General features: G+C 41.2%; 1 protein-coding gene across 1 annotated transcript in view; it reads left to right on the forward strand.

Annotated features, from left to right (window-relative positions):
* Positions 1-11,829, forward strand: part of LOC110288529 (cation channel sperm-associated auxiliary subunit epsilon) — a 154,949-nt gene extending 143,120 nt beyond the window's left edge. The window contains exons 21-22 of the mRNA XM_085843318.1: positions 9,079-9,132; positions 11,379-11,829. Coding sequence (XP_085699444.1) covers positions 9,079-9,132; positions 11,379-11,532 — 208 coding nt within the window. The 3' untranslated portion in view covers positions 11,533-11,829. The remainder of the gene's footprint in view (positions 1-9,078; positions 9,133-11,378) is intronic.
* The last annotated feature ends 13,679 nt before the right edge of the window (positions 11,830-25,508 follow it).

The raw sequence follows: 25,508 nt of genomic DNA on the forward strand, positions 1-25,508 counted from the left end.
TGACACCCGCCAGCTACCCACGACCCCCGCCGCAGGATTTTGGGACAGCTGGTGAGTGGAACACAGCTTCTGCTCCAGTCCAATCACGCGGGACCTGAGACTGCTCTGGTTGGGGAGAGAGAAATCCGGCCTACATAGGGCCACAACCCTCTTCCGGTCAGAAAAGCACCTGAGCAGCTGGGGCGCAGGGTCTGCTGACACTCGCCAACTGCCCACAACACCCGCCACAGGATCTTAAGACTTCTGGTGAGTGGAGCACAGCTTCTGCTCCAATCCAATTGCGCGGGGCCTGAGACTGCATTAGTTAGGGAAGCAGAAACTGGCCTGAGTAGGGCCACAGGCCTCACCCGGCCGGATCAGCGCCAGGGTAGCGGGAGCGCAGGGTTGCCTGACACCCGCCAGCTACCCACGACCCCCGCCGCAGGATTTTGGGACTGCTGGTGAGTGGAACACAGCTTCTGCTCCAGTCCAATCACGCGGGACCTGAGACTGCTCTGGTTGGGGAGAGAGAAATCCGGCCTACATAGGGCCACAACCCTCTTCCGGTCAGAAAAGCACCTGAGCAGCTGGGGCGCAGGGTCTGCTGACACTCGCCAACTGCCCACAACACCCGCCACAGGATCTTAAGACTTCTGGTGAGTGGAGCACAGCTTCTGCTCCAATCCAATTGCGCGGGACCTGAGACTGCATTAGTTAGGGAAGCAGAAACCGGCCTGAGTAGGACCACAGGCCTCATCCGGCTGGACCAGCACCGGGGTACCGTCAGCTACCCACGACCCCCGCCGCAGGATTTAGAGACTGCTGGTGAGTGGAACACAGCTTCTGCTCCAATCTTTAAATAGTGACAACGATAACAACTAACCCCAGAGATTACCAGATGGCGAAAGGTAAACGTAATAATCTTACTAACAGAAACCAAGACCACTCACCATCATCAGAACCCAGCACCCCCACTTCACCCAGTCCAGGGCACCCCAACACACCGGAAAAGCTAGACACGGATTTAAAAGCATATCTCCTGATGATGATAGAGGACTTCAAGAAGGACGTTAATAACACACTTAAAGAAATGCAGGAGAACACTGCTAAAAAGGAAGAAGACAATAAAGAGGAAGCACAAAAATCCCTTAAAGAATTGCAGGAGAACACTGCTAAAGAGTTACAAATCCTTAAAGAAAAACATGATAACATAATCAAACAGGTAGAAGTCCTTACAGAAAAACAGGAAAACACATCCAAACAGATGATGGAAATGAACAAAACCATACTAGACCTAAAAAGGGAAGTAGACACAATAAAGAAAACCCAAAATGAGGCAACACTGGAGATAGAAACCCTAGGAAAGAAATCTGGAACCATAGATACGAGCATCAGCAACAGAATACAAGAGATGGAAGAGAGAATCTCAGGTGCAGAAGATTCCATAGAGAACATCGGCACAACAATCAAGGAAAATGTAAAATGCAAAAAGATCCTAACTCAAAACATCCAAGAAATACAGGACATAATGAGAAGACCAAACCTACGGATAATAGGAGTGGATGAGAATGAAGATTTTCAACTCAAAGGACCAGCAAACATCTTCAACAAAATTATAGAAGAAAACTTCCCAAATCTAAAGAAAGAGATGCCCATGAACATACAAGAAGCCTACAGAACTCCAAATAGACTGGATCAGAAAAGAAATACCTCCCGACACATAATAATCAGAGCAACAAATGCTCTAAATAAAGATAGAATACTAAAAGCAGTAAGAGAAAAAGGCCAAGTAACATATAAAGGCAAGCCTATCAGAATTACACCAGACTTCTCACCAGAGACTATGAAAGCCAGAAGATCCTGGACAGATGTTATACAGACACTAAAAGAACACAAATTCCAGCCCAGGCTACTATACCCAGCCAAACTCTCAATTAACATAGATGGAGAAACCAAAGTATTCCACGACAAAACCAAATTCACACATTATCTCTCCACGAATCCAGCCCTTCAAAGGATAATAACAGAAAAAAACCAATACAAGGACAGGAACCACGCCCTAGAAACAACAAGAAGGTAATCCCTCAACAAACCTAAAAGAAGACAGCCACAAGAACAAAATGCCAACTTTAACATCAAAAATAACAGGAAACACCAATTTCTTTTCCTTAATATCTCTTAATATCAATGGACTCAACTCCCCGATAAAAAGACATAGACTAACAAACTGGCTACACAAACAAGACCCAACATTTTGCTGCTTACAGGAAACTCATCTCAGAGAAAAGGATAGACACTACCTCAGAATGAAAGGCTGGAAAACAATTCTCCAAGCAAATGGCATGAAGAAACAAGCTGGAGTAGCCATTCTAATATCTGATAAGATTGACTTCCAACCCAAAGTCATTAAAAAAGACAGGGAGGGACACTTCATACTCATCAAAGGTAAAATCCTCCAAGAGGAACTATCAATCCTGAATATCTATGCTCCAAATACAAAGGCAGCCACATTCATTAAAGAAACTTTAGTAAATCTCAAAGCACACATTGCACCTCATACAATAATAGTGGGAGACTTCAACACACCACTTTCACCAATGGACAGATCATGGAAACAGAAACTAAACAGGGACACAGTGAAACTAAGAGAAATTATGAATCAAATGGATCTGGCAGATATCTACAGAACATTCTATCCTAAAACAAAAGGATATACCTTCTTCTCAGCACCTCATGGCACCTTCTCCAAAATTGACCACATAATTGGTCACAAAACAGGCCTCAACAGATATAAAAATATTGAAATTGTCCCATGCATCCTATCAGATCACCATGGACTAAGGCTGATCTTCAATAACAAAATAAATAATAGAAAGCCAACCTTCACGTGGAAACTGAACAACACTCTTCTCAATGATACCTTGGTCAAGGAAGGAATAAAGAAAGAAATTAAGGACTTTTTAGAGTTCAATGAAAATGAAGCCACAACATACCCAAACTTATGGGACGCAATGAAAGCATTTTTAAGAGGAAAACTCATAGCTCTGAGTGCCTCCAAAAGGAAACTAGAGAGAGCACACATTAGCAGCTTGACAACACACCTAAAAGCACTAGAACAAAAGGAAGCAAATTCACCCAAGAGGAGTAGACGGCAGGAAATAATCAAACTCAGGGGTGAAATCAACCAAGTGGAAACAAGAAAAACTATTCAAAGAATCAACCAATCAAGGAGCTGGTTCTTTGAGAAAATCAACAAGATAGATAAACCCTTAGCCAGACTCACTAGAGGGCACAGGGAAAGCATCCTAATTAACAAAATCAGAAATGAAAAAGGAGACATAACAACAGATCCTGAAGACATCCAAAACACCATCAGATCCTTCTACCAAAGGCTATACTCAACAAAACTGGAGAACCTGGATGAAATGGAGAAGTTCCTAGACAGATACCAGGTACCAAAGTTGAATCAAGATCAGGTTAATGATCTAAACAGCCCTATATCCCCCAAAGAAATAGAAGCAGTCATTAATAGTCTCCCAACTAAAAAAAGCCCAGGACCAGATGGTTTTAGTGCAGAGTTCTATCAGACCTTCAAAGAAGATCTAATCCCAGTTCTCCACAAACTATTCCACAAAATAGAAACAGAAGGTACTCTACCCAACTCATTCTATGAAGCCACAATTACTCTGATACCTAAACCACAAAAAGACCCAACAAAGATAGAAAACTTCAGACCAATATCCCTTATGAATATTGATGCAAAAATCCTCAATAAAGTTCTTGCTAACCGAATCCAAGAACACATCAAAACAATCATCCATCCTGACCAAGTAGGTTTCATCCCAGGGATGCAGGGATGGTTCAATATACGGAAATCCATCAACGTAATCCAGTATATAAACAAACTCAAAGACAAAAACCACATGGTCATCTCCTTAGATGCGGAAAAAGCATTTGACAAGATCCAACACCCATTCATGATAAAAGTCTTGGAAAGATCAGGAATTCAAGGCCCATACCTAAACATGATAAAAGCAATCTACAGCAAACCAGTAGCCAACATCAAAGTAAATGGTGAGAAGCTTGAGGCAATCCCTCTAAAATCAGGGACTAGACAAGGCTGTCCACTTTCTCCATACCTATTCAACATTGTACTTGAAGTCCTAGCCAGAGCAATTCGACAACAAAAGGAGATCAAAGGGATACAAATTGGAAAAGATGAAGTCAAAATATCACTTTTTGCAGATGATATGATAGTATATCTAAGTGACCCTAAAAATTCCACCAGAGAACTCCTAAGCCTGATAAACAGCTTCGGTGAAGTAGCTGGATATAAAATTAACTCAAACAAATCAATGGCCTTTCTCTACACAAAGAATAAACAGGCTGAGAAAGAAATTAGGGAAACAACACCCTTCTCAATAGTCACAAATAATATAAAATATCTTGGCGTGACTCTAACTAAGGAAGTGAAAGATCTGTATAATAAAAACTTCAAGTCTCTGAAGAAAGAAATTATAGAAGATCTCAGAAGATGGAAAGATCTCCCATGCTCATGGATTGGCAGGATCAACATTGTAAAAATGGCTATCTTGCCAAAAGCAATCTACAGATTCAATGCAATCCCCATCAAAATTCCAAATCAATTCTTCAACGAATTAGAAAGTGCAATCTGCAAATTCATCTGGAATAACAAAAAACCTAGGATAGCAAAAACTCTTCTCAAGGATAAAAGAACCTCTGGTGGAATCACCATGCCGGACCTAAAGCTCTACTACAGAGCAATTGTGATAAAAACTGCATGGTACTGGTATAATGACAGACAAATAGACCAATGGAATAGAATTGAAGACCCAGAAATGAACCCACACACCTATGGTCACTTGATCTTCGACAAGGGAGCTAAAAACATCCAGTGGAAGAAAGACAGCATTTTCAACAAATGGTGCTGGCACAACTGGTTGTTAACATGTAGAAGAATTCGAATCGATCCATTCCTATCTCCTTGTACTAAGGTCAAGTCTAAGTGGATCAAGGAACTTCACATAAAACCAGAGACACTGAAACTTATAGAGGAGAAAGTGGGGAAAAGCCTTGAAGATATGGGCACAGGGGAAAAATTCCTGAATAGAACAGTAATGGCTTGTGCTGTAAGATCGAGAATTGACAAGTGGGACCTCATGAAACTACAAAGCTTCTGCAAGGCTAAAGACACCATCAATAAGACAAAAAAACCACCAACAGATTGGGAAAGGATCTTCACCTATCCTAAATCAGATAAGGGACTAATATCCAATATATATAAAGAACTCAAGAAGGTGGACTCCAGAAAGTCAAATAACCCCATTAAAAAATGGGGCTCAGAACTGAACAAAGAATTCTCGCCTGAGGAATACCGAATGGCAGAGAAACACCTGAAAAAATGTTCAACATCCTTAATCATCAGGGAAATGCAAATCAAAACAACCCTGAGATTCCACCTCACACCAGTCAGAATGGCTAAGATCAAAAATTCAGGTGACAGCAGTTGCTGGCGAGGATGTGGAGAAAGAGGAACACTCCTCCATTGTTGGTGGGATTGCAAGCTTGTACAACCACTCTGGAAATCAGTCTGGCGGTTCCTCAGAAAATTGGACATAGTACTACCGGAGGATCCAGCAATACCTCTCCTGGGCATATATCCAGAAGATGTTCCAACCGGTAAAAAGGACACATGCTCCACTATGTTCATAGCAGCCCTATTTATAATAGCCAGAAGCTGGAAAGAACCCAGATGTCCCTCAACAGAGGAATGGATACAGAAATTATGGTACATTTACACAATGGAGTACTACTCAGCTATTAAAAAGAATGAATTTATGAAATTCCTAGCCAAATGGATGGACCTGGAGGGCATCATCTTGAGTGAAGTAACACAATCACAAAAGAACTCACACAATATGTATTCATTGATAAGTGGATATTAGCCCAAAACTTAGGATACCCAAGATATAAGATACAATTTGCTAAACGCATGAAACTCAAGAAGAATGAAGACCAAAGTGTGGACACTGTGCACCTTCTTAGAATTGGGAACAAAACACCCAGGGAAGGAGCTACAGAGACAAAGTTCGTAGCTGTGATGAAAGGATGGACCATTTAGAGACTGCTGTATCCAGGGATCCGTCCCATAATCAGCTTCTAAACGCTGACACCATTGCATACACTAGCAAGATCTTGCTGAAAGGACCCAAATATAGCTGTCTCTTGTGAGACGATGCCGGGGCCTAGCAAACACAGGAGTGGATGTTCACAGTCAGCTATTGGATGTATCACAGGGCTCCCAATGGAGAAGCTAGAGAAAGTACCCAAGGAGCTAAAGGGATCTGCAACCCTATTGTTGGAACAACATGATATACTAACCGGAACCCTGGAGCTCTTGTCTCTAGCTGCATATGTAACGAAAGATGGCCTAGTCGGCCATCAATGGAAAGAGAGGCCCATTGGACTTGCAAACTTTATATGCCCCAATATAGGGGAATGCCAGGGCCAAAAGAATGGGAATGGGTGGGTAGGGAAGTGGGGGTCGCTATGGGGGACTTTTGGGATAGTATTGGAAATGTAATTGAGGAAATTATGTAATAAAAAAAAAAAAAAAAAAGAAAAAAAAAAAAAAAAAAAAAAAGAAGAAGAAGAAGAAGAAGCCCACGTGCTTGGTTGAGCACCTCCTCCTCACCCCAAACCACTGAAGATTGGTCATCAAACTTAAAAATAAAAGCAGAATCTAAGTTAAAAAAAAAAAAAAAAAAAAAAAAAAAAAAAAAAAAGAAGCAAGTTGGGGAGGAAAGGGTTTATTTATCTTACAGTTCTACACTGCTGTTCATCACCAAGGAAGTCAGGATTGGAACTCAGGTAGGTCAGGAAGCAGGAGTTGATGCAGAGGCCATGGAGGGATGTTACTTACTGGCTTGCTCAGCTTTCTCTCTTATAGAACACAGGACTACCAGCCAGGGATGGCACCACCCACAATGGGCCCTCCCACCCTAGATCACTAACTGAGAAAGAGCCTTACAGCTGGATCTCATGGAGGCATTTCCTCAAGGGAGGCTCCTTTCTCTGAAGACTCCAGTTTGTGTCAAGTTGACACACAAAACCAGCCAATACACCATCCTTATGCACAGTATGTCTTTAGCCAGCACTGTACTTTGTTTTCCTGGCAGAAAATGTTTTTATTCCTGTGCAATCTAAGGTCCGAACATGCGCTACACACATGTGTCTTGGGTTATAAATGAAAACCTGAGTGGCTCCCAATTCTGTTGCCTTGGTTCTCAAACTTATGTATTCTGGCAGTGGGATTAAAACCTCATCTTGGTAGTGGTTCCCATAGCACTGCCTCCTTGTAAGAAGTCTGCAACTCCATGATGACCTTTCATTCTGCTTTTATAGCTCTTCTTACTTACTATATAACTTATTACCCAGACCAGAGGCTCAAAGAGTGAAATGAAGCTTTATCAGAGAAACAAGTGAATACCAAAAACGCCCTAGAAGTAAAGGAAGTCCGAACAGGGAGAGGGGGAAGCAGGTAACTCCAGCCCTGGTAAAGCCTTCAGTTGATTTCACAGGGACACTGGAGCAGGGGTGCTTGGCAGAACTGTTCTGAGACAGGGAAAAGTCTTTGGGCTCTGGGTCACTCACCTTTGGAACAGACTCTCTCCAGGTAGAAGTGACTTTGGCAGAAGGCAGGTCCTGGCAGACTTTTTTCCCCTTTTGAGGAAACAAGTACTTCAGTCCAGAAAGTAAACTCTCCATGCCACATGCTTGGCCATGTCGCCATTGTGCCTCTTCCTGTGAGGTCCCATTTCAGGTATGCCTTGTTGATTTTATTTATTTAACTTCATTTGTTTATATCTCTGCAATACTGGAACTGAGCTGAGGCCTCACACATGTTAGGTAAGCTGTCTACCACTATGCTACAACCCCAGTCCTTGTCATGAGAGACAGAGAGGGTCCAACATCAACGATCCTTACCCAGTCCCTTGAGTAGCATTATCTCTGATGGTAACCATACTTCCTTGCTCTAATTATAAATCAATTCGCTTTTCCTTGATCCCATACACAATGGAACAGACCATTCCTATCACAGAGTCCCCTTCCTGAGACCTCGGGATTCTACTTGGCTTCGGACACTGATACCAGTCTCAGTGCTGTCACAAATAGTTTCTTCTGGGCCCTGCCTGAAAGTGGAAGAGCAACATGGACCTAAGAAATTCACCTCAGCAGAGCTCTTTAAACAGTCTTTACATTTTGTCATGCATGACTGATATTGTCAGCCTGACAGGATTCAGAATCACCAAAGAGATAAGTCTCTGGACATGTCTTCTAATAATTTTTCTAGATTAGGTTAATTGAGGAAGGGAAGACCCTCTCTGAAAATGTGGGCTGTACATCTTCATGGACTAGGGTCCACTACTGGACAAAAAGGGAAAGTGAGCTGGACACAGCGCTCATCACTCTTCTCCTCTTCCTCCTCCTCCTCTTCCTCCTTGTGTGGGTCAGGTGTGACCAGTTGTCATGCCTTCCTCCCCATGATGGACTGTATGTCCTTGAGGTGTGAGTCAAAGCAAACCCTTTCTTCCTCTAGTTCTTTTCATCGGGAGTTTGGCCATAGCAATGCAAGACCTGAGCCTCAGCTATCTCGTCTGGCAGGAAGGGTTCTTGTGAGGACTAACATAGAGCATGTATACACTCTGCACACCAGGCACATAGTAAATGCTCATTTAAACAGCACCTCCACATGCAATGGTTCACTGTGTTATACCTCTGAAGAAACTTATGATTGGTCGATATTATTAAAGTCATCATGGCTGTTGCCTTGAAAACTACCACCCAAAGTGTATAATGCTGTGAAGACAGAACCTCTGAGGACTCTCACAATGGCCTGAAGATGCTGCATTGGAAAAAGAAAAATGGTTATAACTGTCCTGTAAATGCATGTCTGCTGTGTCCTTGTCAAGAAACTGACACCTTAATAAGGTTCCATATGACATGATTGTGAGCATAGATATGGATATTTTAAACACCTTTAACTTAATCTTTAATACTGCCTTTTCTAATTTGCAGCTTCTGTAACCTAACAACTATTTTTGCGATTGAGAGCTTAGGAATGATTCCCAGGTAATGGACAGTTTTTCTTTGTTTGCTTGTTTTATTCTGTTTCCTGGGTTGGCTTTTTTGAGACAAAATCTCGTAAACCAGGCTGGCCCCCTGTTGGTCCCCACATCTAGCATAATGCGTGGTAGAAAGACTATGCTGATCGTGGTTCAAAAGAGAACCCTTTGTCTGGTCACAGAGGAAAAAAATCACACTGAGAAAACTGCAGGCCCAGAGAAAGTAACAGTACAGCAATCTGCTCTAAGCAGACACTGAGACCTCAAGTAGAAACCAACCCTTAAGTATCTGGATTAAAATGTAAACCCTCTCGTGGGAGGTACCTCCACAGAAACCCAGATGAAGAGACCTGAAGTGAAGGGCCCTCAGCACAGAGTAGCTTCCAATATCCAGACACTCACATACACTCACACTCACACATACTGACATACACATGCTCACGCACGCATACACTCTCTCCCGTGCTATCACAGATATACTCACAAACACATACACATTCATACATATATACAATCGCTCACGTAGTCATACACATACTTACACACATGCTCACATACTCATATACACACACACAGACACATGCTCACCTGTTCTCTCACAAATACACCCACACTCTTACACATATGCATGCTCTCACACACAATCACAAATGCTCAGTTACCACCAGCCATGTAACCATGCCCTAAGCCTGGAAGGATAGCTCCCTATACTCCATATCCAGAGGTGAGAGGATCACTTGAGCCCAGGAGTTCCAGGCCAGCTGGAAGCACACTAAGGCCATGTCTCCGTGTGTGTCCCCGCCCATCCCTCTGTATTTGTGTCAGTGAGTGATGACAACATCTTCATGCTGACGATGCCAAGTTGGCAGTTCTCCTTATTCTTTTGCCTTCCTGGAATGTCGCCTGTTAACAAATGCTGAGACTGAATACAGCTTGGACCTAACCCCTTCTCTCCATTTCCTCACCCACATCATCACGTCCTTCTCCCATCGTGTCTCACACCCATGAAACTCCCTCCTGTTGCTCTTTGCCTAAACTCCAACTCTTTTCTTACTGTATGCTTTCTCTTATCTGATGCATGCCCACCTGTTTTGGTTTCTGTTTGTTTGTTTGTTTAGTTGGGGATGGGAGTGTTGGTTTTAGGGGGAGGTATTTAGATGGACTTTGGCTACTTTGTGGGTTCTTCATCTACCCTTCTTGATCCCATTTCCTCCACTCTTTTAACCCCCTAACACTAGATACCAGAGAAAAAAGGATTGAGGGGACAGGGGTGGGGGGGGGGGGGAGATGTTATCATTAAGACTATTTCCTGAATCGAGTTCCTTGGGGCAAGTTTGATCTTTGCCATCACTATATCTTATTTCTTCTACTCTTCCTTCTCCTCCTCCTCCTCGTTTTTTCTCCTCCTCCTATTCTTTGTGAATGACTACTTAATAGACCACAACCAACCCAACCTACAGCCTACCACAACCAAACTCTCAAGGTCCTAGCATTTATATACCCTCTGAAAAGTCCCCAGAATTCCAAACATCCCAAAATGGCAACACTGTGGTCAATCTGAAGTAGCCCCTCATCATACGCCTGGGATGAAAACAAAAGCATGGTCCTAGTTCTGTGTTTCTTTTTTTAAAAACAGAACAAAACAAAACAAAATTCCCACAGCAGGTGGGGGCGGGGGCGGGGGTGTCTTTTTTTCCTTTTCCATTTTTCCCTCAATGCTGGAAAGCATACCCAAGGACCTCATTCCTGGTAGACAAGGCCTCTGCCATTGAATCCCCTCCCCAGTGCCTTTGGCCAACTCTCCTCATTTCTACCCACACTGTCCTGCAGGTTCTACAGTTGCAGCCACACAGAACTAAGTTACATTCCAGAATGACCCAGGAGGTCCTCCCTGCTTCTTCACGTGTCCATGGCCTTGCATACAAGTCTTTCCTTTCCTAAAGCACTGTTCAGCCACAGCCACTTCCTCCTCTGCAAGGCTTCACTGGCTGACTCTTATCTACTCTTGGTTCTGTCTTCTGCACCACTCCACGGGGTCCTTTCATGCTTCCTTCTCTCCAGCTGATCATACAGGTCTCCCGGGAAGCCTCGGGCAAGCTATTTAACCATGTTGAGGAAAGATGCTGGGGCTTCTTACTCCATTTATGCCACCAGCAAGGGAGGGAGCTGTTCTAAGACAGTGGGATTGAGTAGATTAACAGGCAGAGAATGGAGAGTGACTGTCTGATGGCTCCTTTGTTGTTGTTATTCCAGATCAAGTGTCTACCTGGTAGCTGCCTTGATTTTTGTCCTGATGCTCACATTCATCAGCATTCTAGTTCTGAGCTATTTCTGGTACTCGAAGATTTACAGGCAGTTTATTATTGAGCCACTTCACAAGCCTCCTGCAAAACAGAAGAAAAATTAGGAAACTGGAGGATTAACTCTGAATACATATACGTATTTAGATAATATACATATAAGTAATTATATTAAGAATGTATGTTTGCCTAAGAAACATTAAATATAAGTTCATACTATTATTAAATTCAATATCTGAAAAATATTGTTACATTACTCCCCCAAATAGCTAGCATACATTGTATTATTGCGTTTGTTATTCCATTTTAATGGTAGCATATATAGTCTTACATTTGAATTTTAAAAACCATAAAAAGCATCCAGTTACCTTTGGCTCTTATGGTGCTTCCAATCAAGGAAAGTTTTTGACAGAGAATAAATGTGTCAACTATTACTTTATTGGATCATATGGAATTGTTTATAGTTGTGGTTAATTTATATATAAGAACTTAATAAAAGCACATGTATTTAAGTCATCTGTTTTGAAATAGATTTCATAAGCTTGTCTAGTGGTAGGTTTCACATACGAGTTGCAGACGTTATCTAGAAAAGGTCATCTAGGGCTGGAGAGATGGCTTAGCCATTAATTAAAGTGGAGGTTCACAACCAAAAATATATAATGGGGCAGCTAATAGTCTACATTTTAATGCTCTTTTAACCTTTGATTCTCATGTTTAAAATAGGCTTTTTAATTTACCCAAACTGTGTTGGAACTATAAAAAAAGGTTTTTTATGTGTGTGTATTTGTGTGTATGTGTGTATATGTATGTGTGTGTGTATGTGTGTATGTGTGTGTCTGTGTGTGTGGACCAAACCCGCTCAGTCAGTCAACATGTTCTCAGTGTGGGAGTGAGGATTAAAAAGAAAAAAAGACAGGCAATATTGTAGCATGACCCCAGTCAGTTCTGAGACTGAAGGCAAGTTTAATTTTCTGCTTTTTATATCATTTTAATTACATGCAAGTATTAAGGTCAAACATTACAATAAGGAACTAACAAGGCAGTAAGCACATTCCTGTGACTACTCCCAAGACAATTGTTTAAAAGGACTTGCTATAATGACCTAAATACTTGAGCACATTCCTTGTCCAAGCCCAAAATCTTGCCTGAAGCCTAGTTGTTTTGTTGCACCCTAAGATTAAAATTCCTGCCTTCCCCTACTTCCTTATTATAGCCAAAAGTTAGATTCTTGCTGAAACTTTCTTCCTTATCCTGCCCTAATGGCAGATTCCTGCCTGAGCTTATGTCCCTGTCATGGCCAATGTCAGATTCCTGCCTGAAACCCACTTGCTTCTCCTTGGGCAATGTCAGACCCCTGTCAAGCGGCACCCCAAAAAGCCCTCTACATCTCCCCACTTTTAATTTAATAAACAAGGCTGAGCCTGTCTTAGGTTGTTCTGACAAGAATTTCTTCTTTACCCGTCCTCAAGACATGCACAGCTTGTTTGTGTTATATGAACAAATATTCCCTTTTAGTGTTTGTAATAAACATGGCCTTTTGGTGCATGCCTGTCTTAGGTTGGCAAGGCCGTTGTGCAGAATCTTACCTGTCCTTGACTTGCCAGCCTGTCAAATTAATAACTCTGTTTGGGGGTTTATTCTTAGTTTCATGCCATGTACTTGGGCTTCTAACATGTTGATGTTGTTAAAGGCAAACTTTAACTTGATGGTCAGGAATGGAACTATTCCCAGGACAAGAACGGCTATCATGATCAAGCCATATATGCCATTCTCAAAGTTTGACCAAGATGGAAATACTGACTTCAGGCCTTGAATAATTCTACCAGCAATATCAGCAGTATCAAATTCATAATCTCAGTATGCAAAGTTAAAACATCCAGAGAGGTGTTGGAATTATATGCCAAACACACTGTAATTGTCTTTGAACTTTTCCTTATTATATTGAGTATTATTGTAAATTTTAGAAGTAACACAAATCCTTTGGTATTTAGCATGACACTCGAGATGGCTTCCTACTCTTAAGCACTGAACCTCCTATCTAATAATTTGAATAGTTTCATAAAGAGTGTCAATCCCCTGCTCCAAATGCCTGTGTAAATACTCTTGAATACTCAGAACAAAAGTAGCTGTCTTAACTTCTTGTGTCAAAGCAATTGCAGCAGTGGTGCTAGCTATTAATGTAATTAAAGCTGATATACTAGCAATAATGAAGCCCACTATCCTCTTGTTTCTGCTTAAAGACTGACCCAGTTCTTTCAGTATCTGCAAACTTTTTTTCAGAATACCAAGGTTTTGTAATATTCACAGGCAATAAAACAAAAACTGGTTGATAGACCGCCATAACAGACATGCCAGGTTTCAACACACCAACACAGTTAGAAAGTACACAATCAATACAACTTACATTAAATACCATGGAAGAAACAAAGTAATTTCAACATGACCAATTAATAAAAGATCAGGAGCTTTAACATAAGCACTAACACTTTTTTAAAATCCAGATCCTGTCCTAATGATCTATTGCTAACATAGCATCATAGAGAACTGCAGCTACCTTTCAAAGACATCTCTAAAAGTGTCCAGAGCCAGCCTTCCAAATGAAGACTGTTATTTCCAATATTGGGTTGATTTATAGAACAGTCCATGATTGAGTCATAATAACTGGTCACATTAAAGGAAAGTGAATAGTCATCATAACTTTTCTTTTGATTAAGTTTTTGTAGGGAGTTTCCAGTCTCCATGTTTTCTGTCCCAAAAGGTCTAAAAGCATGAAGCAAGGCAACTTGTCTAATCTGGTATATAGGCAAGCAAAGGTGGGTCAGGAATATATGTCCAAAACAGCCTTCCTGTCTCCATTGTCAGGGCACTCAGCAAGCTCAGAGGTCAGCATCACTCTTTATCCCAGCATCAGCATGTCTCACCAATCACTCTGGCAGCTAGCATGCTCCTTCAGCATCCTGGGGAAAAAACACAAACATGCCCTCTTCCCCATGTGCCAGTATGTGGCTCCTTCCATTTTACCTGGTCATAAGTATGCTTAGTTGTAGGGTGACATAGAAACTCAGAGAATTCCTTGGCATCCAAATTTTTTAAAATTTAAAATAAAAACATAATTTAAATAAATTTGTGGTGTACAGGGATATAACTCCCCCTTTTTTATTTTATGAAGATAATTCCACAATATCTGTTCCTCAATACTTTGTGCTTTAGGATTATAAGGAATTCCAGTAACATGGGTAATGGTAAATTGTCAACTGAAAGTCTCCAATGCTTGACTGTAATAGCCATTTCCATTATCTATTTTAATCTGATTTGGAACAACCAGCATAGAGAAACAATATAGGCAATGACTAATTACATTTTTAATTGTTTCTCTTATTATAGCAGTTGTAACTAGAAAGCATGAAAAGGTGTCAAGTCACATGTACATACTTTAATTTTTCAAAATCTAAAATATAAGTGACATCTATCTGCCATAATGGATTAGGTATAAGTCCTCGAGGATTAACACCATTATGTGGTACAGGTAGAAACTGAGGACACTGAGAGCAAGTCTTTACAGTTTTGACTTGCACATTTTCTAGAAATACAAAATTGCTGTCTCAAGCTATTACTATTTTGATGATGTAAAGAATAAGATTGTTTGGCCAATTGTTCCTGTGTAAGGATATAGCCTTCCTGGTATACAAATCTGTTGTGGTATTGCCTGCACTAAGGGGTCCAGGCAATCCAGTATGAGCTACAATGAGCTACAAATGTAGCTTAAATGACCTACAAAATAAGGAACTGTACGTTCTCTTAAATTGAGTTGCATTTGCATAAATAATTGCAAACTATGAGACTATCTGGGAAAGGAGCAGTTTCAATCAATTGCAAACCATGAGCTATGTATTGGTTGTCAGTAGAAAAAAAAAAAACTTGATTTTTTTTCAGCATTTGAAAAACAGCAGCTAGAGCATGTAGTTCAATTATCTGTGCTAAAGTGGGAGAGGGGAACTCAAGAGAATGAACATGTGATCCAATCACATATGCTGCCTTCCTATTAGATGTAAGCACATTTTCTATGGGCCCCATGTGTAAATTTTCAGGGAATACAAAAGCATGCATAGAGGAAAATTTAACAACTTGTTTTTTGGATAATGATTATCAATTTTGCCCAAAGAATTTGCACATGCAATAGGCCACAAAGATCAGTATTTTGCAATAACCAGTTTAATTGCTGTTTGGAATAAGGAATAAATATTTCATCAGGTTTTCCCCAAAATATTTCCATGATTCTATCCTACGATTTTGTAAGACAGCAACAGCTTCATAATAAGGGGTCAAAACTTTCTTTGGAGACGAAGAAAGATGTATCCACATTAATGGTCCCTTTTGCCAAAGGACTGCTGTGGACACATAGTGTTGTAGCAATAATGCAAGCAGCCAACAATTGATCATAGTATATGTTATGTATCTGTTGTTGGCTGATAGCTTCCTCTACTTTCTGCAAAGCTATTTGTCCCTCATCTGGTAATTGTCTAGGGGATTTAGGATTTGAACTCCCCTTGAGGGTATCAAACAGAGGTTTAAATTCTCCTGTAGTAAGCTTAAGATGAGGTCTTAGCCAATTAATATCTCCTATCAACCTTTGGAAATCATTTAGAGTAAGTAAATTATCTTTTCTTACTTGAATTTTCTATGCTGCAATTTGTTTAGGATATAACGTATGTTCCAAATATTGAAAAAAGAATTTGCCTTTGAATCTTTTCTGGAACAACAAATACTTCAAAATTGTAAAGCTTATTGTATAAGAGCAAAAACTTTTAGTAAAATTCCATCAGAGGGATCAACTAATAAAATATATATAATCAATAATATACACTGGAAGATTCAAAGTTCTAACTTCTTGTATTGAAGCAGCAACAAAGCCTTTTTACATAATGTAGGGCTGTTAGCAACTCCTTGAGGCAAAACTTTCCAATGATATCGCTTCACGGCTTCTTTAAAATTACAAGCGAGCCCACCAAAAGCAAATCCTTTGCAGTCATCAGGATGCAAAGGAATAAAGAACAATCCTCCAAATCCATTATAATTCTATATGGAGTAGGCAGGCCAGATTGTAATGCCTCTACATGTTCCATAGTTTCATTAACCTTTCACAAACCCTGCAACAATCTCCACCTGTCAGGTTTTTTCTTAATTACAAATATGTGCAAATCAAAATCCTGAGCCTGTGCTCAAATTTTAAGTTTTTCTTGTAACACCAGAGCACAACCACAATTTTGGGAAGCAAAACCTGATTTTAACGGTGTAAACAATCCATCCTCCTTAAAATCAACACCAAAGCCAGGTGGTGGTGGCGCACACCTTTAATCCTAGCACTTCGGAGGCAGAGGCAGGCAGATTTCTGAGTTCAAGGCCAGCCTGGTCTACAAAGTGAGTTCCAGGACAGCCAGGGCTACATAGAGAAACTCTGTCTCAGAAAACAGCAGCAGCAGCAACAACAACAACAACAAAAAAATCAACACCAAAAGCATCAAAAGCATTACTTTCTCATTACAAAGTTTTTAAGTGTCTCCCTACATTTGAACTGTGGTTAGCGAGCCTGAGTCATTCTGAAATGGCGGCCCAGAACACACCAGAACTTTGGAAAGCAAAACTCAACCTCCAACAATTCAGTCTCTCCAAAAAACACCAGGTGAATCACCTCCATGCTACAAAGTTTGGCTGCCCATTCCTGCACATGAAAGAAAGATGGTGCAGCCTCCAATACCTCAAAGAGACACTGCCCTAAATCCTATCTTTTATAAGTCTGGTTTCTAGGATAAGAATTACATAAAATATTACCCAATTTAGACGTATCTTTAGAGACCTGTTTCCCTGGGTTGGCTCATGCCACATGTTGTAGTTCTGAATTACTCCAATCCAGAGTTACTAGTTTAAGCCAACTTTCTCTTACCAATGTTACAAATTTTTAATCATACCCAATAACTTGTAAGCCAACAATCTATAACCAAGACATGTAGAACATACTTTTAAAACCAGTCAGAAATAAAAGTGATAAAATGGCTGCATACATTTACTTATTTAAACCAGACAAAATTCTTAATTTTTCTAGCTGTAATTTCAAGAGAGGAGCTCATTGTTACCTGTTGAACCAAATAATCACAGTCACAGAGATTATTCTAGGAGAAACAGCCACCAGGTTCCTTACAAAATAAGCTCCTGGCAGGGCTTCTCCGCTGGCTACTCCTAACTACAGGTGTAGGGCTCCAAAGGCCAATTGATACTGCCTTTCTTTTTTTGTTTGTTTGTTTGTTTGTTTGTTTTCAAGACAGGGTTTATCTGTGTATAGCCCTGGCTGTCCTGGAACTCACTTTGTAGATCAGGCTGGCCTCGAACTCAGAAATGACTGGGATCATGCTACAATGTTGTCTAACTGACTTTTTTCTTTTTAATCCTCACTCCCGAGCTAGAGAACCTGTTGACTGACTGAGCAAGCTTGGTCAGATGGTGCCCCAACGTGGAGCTCCACTAAGCGGGGTAGAAGAGAAGGAAAATGAATGTAAGCTGCTTCAGAGCTTTCCTAGGAACAGGAGGAATTCAGGAGATGTCCCACCTCCTCTCTAGCTCCTACTGGAGGAATGCTTGATTCTGGGACTCTTAGGTAGGATATCTGGGTCCCTTTGGGATATCTAATTCTCTTTCCTCTCTGTCTATTGTCTATCCTTGTCATGACAATATGTCCATATCTGTCCAAACTGACTCCTGAGTCCATGATTTCGTTTCGTGGTTTGATTGTTTGTTGTTCTGTGTTTCATGTTTAGAAGAAAAAAATCATTAAAACTCTATCTGCTGGTTGTTCAGCCCTTGATTTAGTTTTAACTCATTTCAAAAAAAGAGATAAGGTTAAAAAAAAAAAAAAAAAAAAAAAAAAAGCCTGGTGGTGGTGGTGCAAGTCTTTAACCCAGCATTGGGAGGCAGAGGCAGGTGGCTTTCCATGAGTGGGAAGCCAGCTTGGTCTACAAAGCAAGTTCTAGGACAGCCAGGGCCATACAATAAAACTTTATCTTGAAAAATCAAAAGAAAAAAAAAGGATAATTTGATTCCCATTGCTCACATGATTATTCATGGTAACTCCAGTTCTGGGGAATCCAACGCTCTCTTCTGGCCTCTAACAGTACTGCATACATGTGATAGCAGATGTACCTGCAGCTAACACTCCCTTACACAGAAAATTAAAAATAAAGGAAAATAAATACAGGATTTTTTTTTCCTTTAAAAGGTTTAATCCCTTTTCTGAGGAGCAGGGCAGCATAAGTGGATGGGGAATTCAAACAAAGGCTAGACTATAAAGAAAAACTCTGCTTCTAAAAACAACAAAACCCCCACTAGCCTAGGGGAGTTGATTGAAGCCATCACTGCCATCAAACACAGACAGTAGTGGTAACATGAGCAGCTATTTTCAAACACTTTGCCAAACACTTTCCTTTCCATCTGGGAAGAGACAAGTAGGTGGTCATCACTGACAAAAGTCACTCCACAACTAAAGACATGCAGATTAAAAGGGATCCCTTGACATTCTGAGCTGTGCTATCTCTTTGGGTGGCTGGCACTTTTGAAATGGAAAATGGACAGTCTCAAGATCTACTAGTGAAACTAGATGTTATTCTTCAATACTGGCTTCAAGTTCAACTGAGTTAGTCAGGGAATTCAGCCAGTACTGATGAATCTAAGCAGAGCATGAACCATAGGGAGCCAAGAGGAGCACAGGTGACCTCCCAAAGAGTCCCCAGGATTGGTCAGAAAAGAGTCCAGTAACTTGGAAGGCCTTAGTCTGCATTTCAGTCACTCCCTTGGTGGGCGGGTAGCAGAGCTTTCTATAAGCATAAGCAAACACCAGTCAATAGGTGTCTGAGGAAGGAAACATTCATTTTTCACTCAGAGTTTAAGAGGTGCTGTCCACATGACAGGGAGATATGGTGCTGTTCCAAGCAGTGGAAGTGTGTGGGTGCCACCGCTCCTATCACAGTAGGTCAGGAAACAGAAAGTGAGATGGAAGTAGAGCCAGGTTATAGTCCCTAAGACCTGCTCTCCAGAAGTCCACTTGCTCCAGCAAGACCCAGCCTCATAAGGGTTCCACAGCACTCTACCACAGTGCATTCAGCTGGGGACCAAATATTCAGGATCATTGACCCGTTCAGCAGGTCCAGTTATTCGAGAGTCTCGAGGGGACCTTCTAAGAACCAAATTGGGGGAGAGAAAAGACGGACACCAAGTGCAAGGAACGACAAGGAACCATTCTGAATAACATCAAGGTGTCACTGTATTAGCAAGGCTCAAGGCTTAAATGCACAAGCAAAAAGGGGAAGAACTTCTCAGCAGGAGAAATGGGGCAGTGGAAGTTTTTCTTTTGGTGACTACACAGGGAAGCAGGAACTTGGTGGGATCAGGGTACATCTTGAGGTCAGGAAATCCTGTGCTGACTTAGGGCTGGAACAATCTGTGGTTGTTCTCAGAGTGGTGTGTCGGTGGCCCACTTTTGACCCCCTTTTCTTCTCTGGGGGGAGAGGCCCAATTCAGAGATCAGGACAACTGTGTTGTCTTAATAGCTCCCAACAGATCATGAATGCTTAGGAGGCCATTTCCCACACAAACCATCACACTATTTAAGGTGGTCTAGGGGACCTGCCTTGTGGTACCCATGCACTTTGGTAGTCTCTCCCTTCACCTTGCTCAGACTTAGCATAACCACTAGAATAAAGTAGAAGCGATTCCAGGCCACTTCTGATATGGGGCTTCCTGCTTGGTTGTTCACCTACTGTCTTTTGCAACAGTTGTTCTGGGATAAGCAGCTACTATTTCAGGAGCAGCCTTACAAAGAGGCCAGGAGGCATCAAATTCAAACCTCCCACTTACCGAGCAACATGGTGAGCATGAAAGCCTGTCTCTACTCCTCAGCCAATCCATAGGTATTGGACTCTGCTGGTGCAGAAGGCAGTAATTCAATAGACTTGGGTAGGAAGCATTCACTTAAACTGCCCTAGTTACTCCCTGACTCTGGAAACAGAAATAATGTTCATTCTAAGCTGCTGTTCATGCGGGCTGATTTGCTTTCCAGGAAAGCATAGCAGGCAATAGACTTAAATTCTACCAGCTTTTGAAACCGTCATGGCTTTGGGGTTGACCTGTTGAGGCAACAGCAGATACAAATACAGAAGAACCAGTATCAGATGGGCCATGTGCTCAGGGGGAGACATAGCAGCAGTGGCTTAGAGACACAGCACACTGATTACGTACCACAAAAATAAGGAGGTGGCAAGTTAGCTAATCGCTGTAGAGTTCTATGTAGGGGACAGTGTCAGCCTCCGTTCACCTGGACAAGAAAACTGTAGTCTGTATTTTCTGTCAACATGCACACACCAGGGGAAGCCATTCCATTCCCATGGCACTGGAATGTTTGACATGCTCAAATACCTATTCACTCAGGACTTGACACACTACCCACAGTTTGGATTGTTTCCTCCTGGACATAAGGAATTGGTTCTTCCAGGATATAAGAAATAGTTTAGTCAAAACTACTACTGTTTCTGTTTGAACTATCTTTCTATGATTTGCTCTTTGTTGCAGGTGGCCAGTACTGGGCAAACTTCATTTCTGCCACCCTGAGGCTCTCTGGATGCTACAGGTCTACACAGAGAAACCCTATCTCGAAAAACAAACAAACAAAATGTCTGCTGCAATAAAGAGACTATTTGTCCAAGATTGAGAGCATCACTGATTTATGAGTATGAACATGTGTAGTTGGTGTTGAATTCCATCTTCAGAAACTTTAAATTCAAGACAGGCCTGATGGCTCATGCCTTTAATACCAGCACAGCAGTAGATATAGGCAGATCTTTGTGATTTCAAGGCCACCCTGGTCTACAAAGCAAGTTCTAAGGTAGTCAGGGTTGTTATACAGATAAATGTTGTCTTTCTTTTTTTTTAGGATTTTATTCATTTTATGTAGATGAGTACACTGTAGCTGTCTTCAGACACACCAGAAGAGGGCATCAGATCCCATTACAGATGGTTGTGAACTACCATGTGGTTGCTGGGAGTTGGAGTCAGGACCTCAGGAAGAAGAGTCAGTGCTCTTAACCGCTGAGCCATTTCTCCAGCACCTGACAAATCCTGTCTTAAAACCTAAAAGAGAAGAGAGGAGAATAGAGGGAAGATGGAGAATAGGGGAAAGAAGAGGAGGATGAGGAAGAGATTAAATTCCAGACTTTTCATTGATCACCAAGCCTAGGTAGTGTTCAGTTATTTCTAGATCTCCCACACCTTAGTTCGTTCTCTCTCTCTCTCTCTCTCTCTCTCTCTCTCTCTCTCTCTCTCTCTCTCTCTCTCTCTCTCCCCGTTTTTAGAGAAGGTCACACAGAGACCTCAGCAGGCTTCAGACTTACTATTCAGACTTACTAGATAGCTGAAAATGACCCTGAACTTCTGGATACTCTTGCCTTTACTTCCTCCCCACACCGAGTGCTAGGCAGGGAGCTACCATACCCAGCTTTACACAATGCTGTGGATCAAACACACTTGCTTTATGTACATTAGACAAGCACTCTATCAACTGAACCACATTCTCAGATTCCTTTTTAGATTTGTATTACTCTACTCAATTTAATTTGAGACAGGATCTCACACTGTATTCCAGACTGGCCTGGAACTCACTACATAGCCCATGCAGGCCTTGAACTCCCTGGTAACTCCCCTGTCTCAGGTTCCCAACTGGTAGGATTACAGGCCTAAGCCACAACATTCAGAAATTGATCTGTCTCTTGATAACCACCTCAAATATTCTTTCATCCTATGCTCTACTATTGCTAGTCCATGTCAATTTGTGCATTGCTCATTTATGGGTATCAATTAACATCTACTGCAGGAAGAAACTTCTGAGATTAGGGATGAGTAAAGCACTGATCTATAGACATAACAGTTTATCCTCAGGGCTCATTTTATTACTATGTTCCTTTGCAAAGTGATAGTAGTAGGGTTTTCCCCTGGGTCTATGATCTATTGAGTTGCAGCTTCTTAGCCACTTTAAGAGTTTGAGGTTTGAGTTCCAGTTCACAGAGCAATCCATAAGCCCAGATTAAATAGATAGATCGATAGATAAATAAATAAATAAATAAATAAATAAATAAGAAAACTGTGGTTGGTTACCCCTGTAACTTTGTGCCACTGCTGCCTCATTACATCATGTGTCTTGTAGCCAAGCTGCTACTGTGGCAACCAGGATTGTACCTAGGTCAGACTGATGGTTACTTTTCTCCTCTGGTATCATGACCAATACACCTCAGTACCATGAACACTAGTCAGTAGGGAGGAAGCTTCTAGTTGGCCAACAGATCCATTTTTTGCCATTTTGATGACATAAGTGGTGCTTTTGGCAATAAGGCCTTTCTGTAAGACTATGGCAAGTAGGGCTGGTGAGATGGCTCAGCAGATAAGAGCACTGACCAAAGGTCCTGAGTTCAAATCCCAGCAACCAATGGCAACCACAAGGTGGCTCACAAATACCTGTAATGAGATCGGATGCTCTCTTCTTGTGCATCTGAAGGCAGCTGCAGTGTACTGATGTATAGTAATAAATAAATCTTTGGGTAGGAGTGAACAAGGCCTGAGCTAGCAGGGCTGACATGAGTGAGCAGAGGTCCTAAAACTCAATTCCCAACAACCACATGAAAGCTCACAACCATCTGTACAGCTACAGTGTACTCACATACATAATAAATAAATAAATAAATAAATAAATAAATAAATAAATAAATCTTTTTTAAAAGGTAACCAATATCCTTGGCAATAGTGTAATTTTAGAGGGAGGGTTCTACAGGACCCTTCCGGCCAATAATGAGATGTAATCCATTTTGGCACTGGTGGCTTCATTTGCCTAAGACATCTAGTTGGGCCAGTGTCTCTCCCATTTTTGTGGTGACTCTATTTAATATATGATGCTTTTACAATAGTACATTTCCATATGGTTTTTCCAAAGGCTATTAATGTTAGTTTTCCTCCCCATATTGCCTTCTTTAGCATGTCCTCCCATCTCCTCCCCCATTTAATATTTCTTTCCAACTGTATTTTTTCAATATTTCCTAGTGCTTTAACCCTTAATTTCACATTGCCTATAGTCATCTTCAAAAGAATTGCCAGTTAATGGATTACCTTGACCAAATTAGCCTGTGGTATTGTCTTAATTAATTGATATAAGAGGGCCCAGTCTACCCTGGGTGTCACATTGCTTGGACAGGTTGAGTTTTGTAAAAAAGCTAGCCAACCATAAGCCAGTGACTGAGCCAGCAGGCACTGCTCCTCCAAAGTGCTTTAAGTTCGTGCCCTGTCCTGACTTCCTTCAGTGATAGACTGTGACCCCTAAACCTGTTCTGCCCTAAGCTGCTTTCTGTCAGAGCATGTGTTATCACAGCAACAGAAAGTCTGCCCAACGAGTCTCTAGGCTTTAAGTTCTACTGAAATGATTATTTTAGTCAGATTAATGGTTGTGACTCCATTTCATTTATGCAAATGCCTACTCAACATCTCATGAGCCTCTAAAAGGCACTGAAAATATAACATGACCTAACATAATTTCATTTCCCTTTCTAACCTGCTTCTCCCTCAAATGTTTGATATATTATGAATAGCATACTATCTACCCAAATGTGTGAAAAATCTAGAACCTATTTTTGAGACTGTACTCAACAGAAAGAAACTCAAGCAATTTTTATTTTTTTTTAAGAGTTATTTACTTTATTTATCTGAGTACATTGTAGATATCTTGAGACATACCAGAAAAGGGCATTTGATCCCAAATATAGATGGATGTTAGCCACCATGTGGTTGCTGGGACTTGAACTCAGGACCTCTGGAAGAGCAGCCAGTGCTCTTAACCGCTGAGCCATCTCTCCAGCTCTCAAGCAATCTTTTAAGAGACTTATGTACATATTCATGTCATTCCTTGGCTCAAACCCTACCAACTCTTCATTTAAAATCCAACCTCAGAGTTTGGAGAGATGTCTTGCCCACTAAAAGCACTTGTTGCTCTGCAGAGGATCTCAGTTTGGTTCCCAGCACGTAGGTCAAGCAACTTACAGCAGCCTATAACTTTGGTCGCAGAGAATCCCTGCCCTATGTCCTCTTTGGTCACCTGCACCCCTCTCTGTCTTTGTCTCTGACTCTCTGTCTTTCCCTCTCTGTCTCTCTCTTTCACTCTTTCACACAGAGAGACACACAAACACACACACAATTGATAAATCTAAAATGTAAAATAGATATTCAATCTCAGTTAACTGAAAACTCAGGATGTCTTCTGACCATTTAACTGCCTGTCCACAGATCACCTCTTTGCTCATTATATTCTATTCTTGCCACAGAGAACTTTTATTTTGTTCCTTAAATACAAAAAACATGTCTTATGTCTATGTACTTTTGACTCCACTAATTGGAATTCTTGGCTCTCTTATTTTTGACTAGCTTTCTGTCATTCAGATTTTAGCTTAAAACTAGTCATTCCCCACACATCCTAAGATAACTCTAAATTATCTTAATTTTTCTACAAAATACTCATTGCTGGAATTTTGTCTCCTGTGTCTGTTCAGTTGCTGAATTCCCAGGTCTACCATATTACATAGCATACCCCGGGAACACAAAATATATTTGTTGAATGGGTGCACAAACGCTGTGTCCTAGGACTGAGCTAATCTTTGAGTTGCTACACTCTTCCCACCAGCGCAGGATACTCTCACGAAATGTGAATTCCGCTTTGAAGGTTAACTGAGACTTTCTTACATCCTACTTTTACAAGGGTAACCTTCCTCCATTTATTGCCTCACTTCTATATTTTCAAAAATTAAAAAGCAGAAGGGATTTGGAAACTTAGTCATCACTTCTTCACATTACGTTGGATTCACATCTCACGCTACAAACACCAGAAACAGCACTGAAAACTAAAAGGTAAATGGAGTCTCTGCTCGCCAAGGACAAACAGGGAAGGTTCCCTGGACAAACTCTTCGCATGACATCTTGGGAACTGTAGTCTCCCAGGGAGACGTGAGGGCCT

The sequence above is a fragment of the Mus caroli genome, unplaced genomic scaffold (assembly GCF_978045245.1).
Source record: "Mus caroli unplaced genomic scaffold, Mus_caroli_1 scaffold_1, whole genome shotgun sequence".
In the NCBI taxonomy this organism is placed as follows: domain Eukaryota; kingdom Metazoa; phylum Chordata; class Mammalia; order Rodentia; family Muridae; genus Mus; species Mus caroli.